At 32.7% G+C, this 5,392-nt stretch overlaps 1 protein-coding gene across 1 annotated transcript; it reads right to left on the reverse strand.

Moving 5' to 3' along the window:
• Positions 1-2,231: 2,231 nt before the first annotated feature.
• LOC145106284 (uncharacterized) lies at positions 2,232-2,654 on the reverse strand. The gene has a single exon (XM_079043293.1). The coding sequence runs from the start codon at positions 2,652-2,654 to the stop codon at positions 2,232-2,234; it is 423 nt and encodes a 140-aa protein (XP_078899419.1).
• Positions 2,655-5,392: the final 2,738 nt, after the last annotated feature.

A 5,392-nucleotide genomic window follows, 5' to 3' on the forward strand; every position in this document is an offset into this window, starting at 1 on the left:
ATTTGGGTAATTCGGATATTACCTGAAAATATATATATATATATATATATATATATATATATATATATATATATATATATATATATATATATATATATATATATATTTAATGCCACCTGAAAATAAATTTAATGAAATAAATATGTCTTGTTCAAACTTTAAACATTGAGATTTTTTAGTCAATAATACTTAGAGATATCAAGTAATCTTTTAACAGCTTAAACTAATCTAATAAGATCTTAAAAAAACAAATACTTAAAGATCTTAGTTTAAAAGTTGAATCTAATGATATAATCAAAAAATAGTTTAATATGTAGACTAGATTTATTATTCATTGTTTTAGATGGAAGATTTGTAAATTAAAACACTAGAAATAAACAAAAAATGAAAAACAAAGAAAAGTATACACGAATGCATTTTGATGAAATAATAACAACCAATGTCAACCATCTAAATTACTTGATAACAATGTATATGTATGTATTTTGCATTTACCAAAAAAACCAATGTCTTAAATCTTGAAAACATAGAAAACCATTATATATTATGAAAATAATAACATGTCAAGTTCCAAAAGACATTCATAAATCATAAATATACTCGTTCTTCTTGCACCTTCACTATTTCATCTTGCTCAATTCTATATAAAAAAGGTCAAATAATGTTAGTATTAAAAGGAAAAGATATTAAATTTACAATCATTAAAATAATAAACGATAAACAATTATATGTGTCAATTTGTTGATTTTCTTCCCAATCTTTTTCATAATCGATTGTGTCACTTATGCAACCCCGAATCCAATCTTGTGTACAAATTAAACTTTCAACAATCTTAGGAGTCAAAGAACTCCTAAACGGATCCAAAACCCTCCCACTAGTGCTAAAAACGGATTCTGAAGCCACCGTTGAGACGGGAATGGCAAACACATCTCTAGCCATCAATGATAGAATCGGGAATATTGGACTATTCACATTCCACCAATCTAGAATATTAAACATTTCTGAGTCGTCTTCAACACTTTCTTGCAAATAATTTTCTAACTCCCCAATTGATTCAACTATGTTCATCTTCATCTTTTCTCTTAGTTTATTTCTCAATGGGGGGTTAGGTGCCATAAAATTCGGGTTTTGGCGTTTCCCTAATATTAATGATGAAGTGGTAGACTCGCAGTACTTGAAGTAGAACTTGCAGAATGAATTCTAATATAATCATTATATAATTCATACATAGACTCCATGATATATTTCTTTTTGGCCTCCACCATCTTTTCTCCATAACGATCCTCAAGTAGTATAACCAAATACTTTGCTTTGTTCCTCGGAGCCTCGAATCAAGAATCAAAGCAAAGTAGAGCAATAAATTCATTTTTTCTATGTCGCCAAAATACTTATCAAACTTTATTTTCATGGCCAATGCAATATCACAAAGACTAGAATCGGAAATAGCATCATCCAAGAGCGTACGAATGGAATATATATCTTCAATGCACGTGTTTGATGTCACATAAAGCGTCCCGAAAATCCTCAAAGTAACATCATGAAAAGGTTTTAAAAAATGGCATACATTCCTAACCTTTTTTTCAATCGCTTGATGAAGGTATCGACAAACCCGCCTTTTCAATTTTGTATGTGAAAATCAAATTCCTCAAGATCATATCTCTAAAGTTTTTTCATAAGCTTCGGTAATTTCCAACATATGGTAAGTAGAGTTTCATCTTGTTGGCACATCTCTCTTCAAGTGTTTCGTTATACCCGGATTAGCAACCTTAGCAAACTCAGTAAACTTGTGAATTCTAGAAGGCGATTGTCTAAACCATTTAACCGCCCATCGAACTATCCCAACCGCCCTATCAACTTTTTTATGCCATCTTGCACCACTAAATTTAAAATGTGGGCAACACATCGAATGTGCATCTGATTCCCATTTAGAATACACTTGTTGGAGTTTTGAAACCTTTTTTTCAAGAAGTCAATTGACACATCATTCGTACTTGCATTGTCAACAGAAATTGAGAAAACATTTTCTATTTCCCACTCCATTAAACATTTCTCAACCATTTTTCCAATATCAACCCCACGATGACTCTCTTGAGAAGAAAAACACATCACTTTTTTTTCAATTTCCATTCGTTATCAATAAAGTGGGCGGTGAGACACATATAACATGATTATTGTTTAGAAGTCCATATATCGGTGGTCAAACATATTCTACCAACATTTTTTTAATAAAGTCACGAATTTTTTTCTTTTTCGTCTACAAACAATTGGTAGACACCTGTTGTGCTTGTACTTCTACATGGAACTTTAAACAATGGTTGAGTAACAATATTGTAATACCTAAAGCCCACACCTTCTACAAAGCTAAAAGGAAGTTCGTCAACTACTAACATGTGGGCTAGAGCCTTCCGACTCTCATTTTGACCAAATTTCCAAGTTAACAATTTGTTTTCATCACCATATTGGAAAGCTAGTTGTTTTTGCCCACCACTAAGTTTAGCCAAGTAAGCTTTACATTTAGTTAAATGATAACCTAGATTTTTGGTCCCATAACCACCTGATTCGCACTTGTAATTCCCGCCATCACAATGCTTACTTTTACATCTTTGAACACCCTTTTCGTCCTTATACCTTTCAAATTCTGTCACAACTGGCATTTTAGCTAGGAAATTCTATATATGATAATATTTGTAACTCTAACTTGATATCATACACTATGTTCATTCTTTGACAACAAACTTAGTCAAGATTTACAATTGTAGTTCAAAACTCTATGCAAAACATTTCAGAAAAGCCAATTGGGAGTTGAAAACCCTAAAAATCTCGGTTCAAGTTCTTTATGGACTAGGATTTTCTTATTGGGCCTAATGGACCAATAAGCATTCAATTCGACTATATTGGGCTTAGAAACCCTATTTGGATTCTAAATGGACCCAATTCATAAATGTATAACATTTTGGACCATATGGGCCTAGAATGATTCATTCTAACCCTAATGGGCCATAAACTCCCTTTCTTTCATTCAAATGGGTCGTGAACCATCTAATGGGCCCAATGGGCCAAAAAATAATATTGGGCCCATGAAATTCGAACAAAGCCAAGGATTTGAGCCCAAAGCCATTTTCCTTCATTCCATAGGGCCCATTCTCGGCCAAGGTTAAAAAAAAGGATTAATGAAGGATTATTTAACAATGACACCTAAGTATTATTTAGAGGCAATCCATGCATTACCTCTCATATTTCCATGTAAAACCCTACATGTAATAACCAAAGATCTCATCCTCCTCTCTTCTTATTCCTTTCGACCGAGAGCAACAAACACACACACATCTTCAAACTTTTCCTTCAATCTCTCTCTAATATCTCAAGAACACCTTCCTTCCTCCACCAAAATCTTGTGACTTGGGTTGTGCTTCAAGAATCTTCATCAAGTTTTCAACCTTTGGTAAGTTGTTATTAAACACAAACATCTACTTTCCATCTTAATGTTAAGAACTCATTCTTACATAGCTTTACTTCATGATCTAACTCCATAGAACACCTCTAAGTTCGAAAATCCCCTCAAGAAGCTTGCTAGGGCCGAAAATCACATCATCTTCTTCCATTCTTCTTCAAAAACCGAAACATCAAGCAAAGGTGAGTTCATACCCCCCTTGTTTTCGGTTTTATATGTTTTTAGGGGGAGAATACAAGTGTTTATGTGTAGATCTATGTATTTATGCATGTTTTGTGTGATTTTCTTGGTTTATGTTGTGATTATGTGATGAATCTTGATGAATATCGAATACTCTAACAAAAATGGGTGAGATTCATAAACTAAAACACTCTAAACATCATTCTACAAGGATAAAAGTGTTATACATGCCTAAGATGTGAAAAACAAAACAAAAATCTTGTATAAGGATCATTTTTGACAAGTAAAAAAAAGATTTGGGAAATTTTTGCCACTTACGGTTTTGTAAGGATCAAAAGGGTCACATTTGTATAAATGAGTTTTTCTAACAACTATACCTTCCATAGGACCAAAAGTGTAATATTTTGCATTATGGGCCTTAATTTGGACCTTAAGGCTTTTTGGGCCCAAATTGCAAAAATATAAATTTTTATGGACCAAAAATGTTATTTGATCAAAACTTGAGTAAAAAAATGAAAACTTACAAATTTAGGGGCTGAAAATGACAATTATTTCAAAATTTGGCCAATAATGTAAATTTTATAAAGTTTGGGCCGATAATGTCATTTTATTCAAATAAGGGCTAAAAATGTAATTTTCTGCAAAAATGGGCTGAAAATGTCAATATATGTATTTTTGGGCCAAACCCGTCAATTACTAAACATTTGGGGCGAAAATATAAATTTTTATAAATTTATGGGCTAAAATGTTATTTTAGACCAAAATGACATTTTATGTAAAAATAAGCCTTTAAATGTTCAATTTAGTTCTTAAGGGACCTAAAGTGTAATTTTTAATAAATACGGGTTCAAATTATAGAATTTTGACGTATCAAACTAAAAAATATCATTATAACAAAACATCGGACTTTTTATAACATTATGGATAAATGTTTCGACTAAATGAACTATACTATAACAAACAAACAAAATACAACAATGGTACGATTATTGGGCCTGGTACTCGCTATACATGTTTATTGGGCCTTCGTGATCCATATGCATGTTTATCTGGCCCAGTATAATCATTTCATGTCGATTGGGCCTTCGCGATCCAATTACATGCTTAATGGGGCTAAATTAGCATTTACATGTTATTGGGCCTTAGTGGCCCATTTACATGCTAATTTAGCCTCGAATAATTCATCATATGCTTAATGAGCATAAATGTGTCCATTGCATACTTAACAAGCGTGGAAATAACTTACATGTCTAATGGGCCATAATTGTCTTTTCTTCATGTTTATTGGGCCTTAACCTTTCATAATCATGTATCATCTGGTGTTCGAAATTCTAAATACATATAACGTATACATATTTATGTGGCAATAATTGGGATCTAGTGAGACTTTTCGGTTGACACCATTGAGTGTATGGCAGTAGCCTGTAGTTATAATCAGAGTCTCCTGGAGGGAGAGTGAGAGTTTGTGTATAGATCTATACGGGGGTGACTCCCCCACACCTGAGCTGTTCGCTACAGTTAGACTAGGCCAGTCTAGGGTGACAAAACCTTGATCAAAATCCGGCGTTTGGAAAAATGCCAAGATAGGCAATTCAGTCACTATCATGCATGGTTATAACGACTCATATAGAGATCCATTACAATCACAACATTATGGAAATCAAAACTCGTAAATCATATTGATACAAAACAAATCATACGATAATGCAAGGACCGCAACATTTTTATAAATCAGGGAATATCGGATTTTCTGGGGAAATA

Source organism: Lactuca virosa, chromosome 4, assembly GCF_052849685.1.
Source record: "Lactuca virosa cultivar CGN04683 chromosome 4, Lactuca_virosa_CGN04683_v6, whole genome shotgun sequence".
In the NCBI taxonomy this organism is placed as follows: domain Eukaryota; kingdom Viridiplantae; phylum Streptophyta; class Magnoliopsida; order Asterales; family Asteraceae; genus Lactuca; species Lactuca virosa.

Bases quoted from the DNA above. Each gene is read 5' to 3' on its own strand.
- LOC145106284 (XM_079043293.1), bottom strand. From the start codon at position 2,654: ATGCCAGTTGTGACAGAATTTGAAAGGTATAAGGACGAAAAGGGTGTT.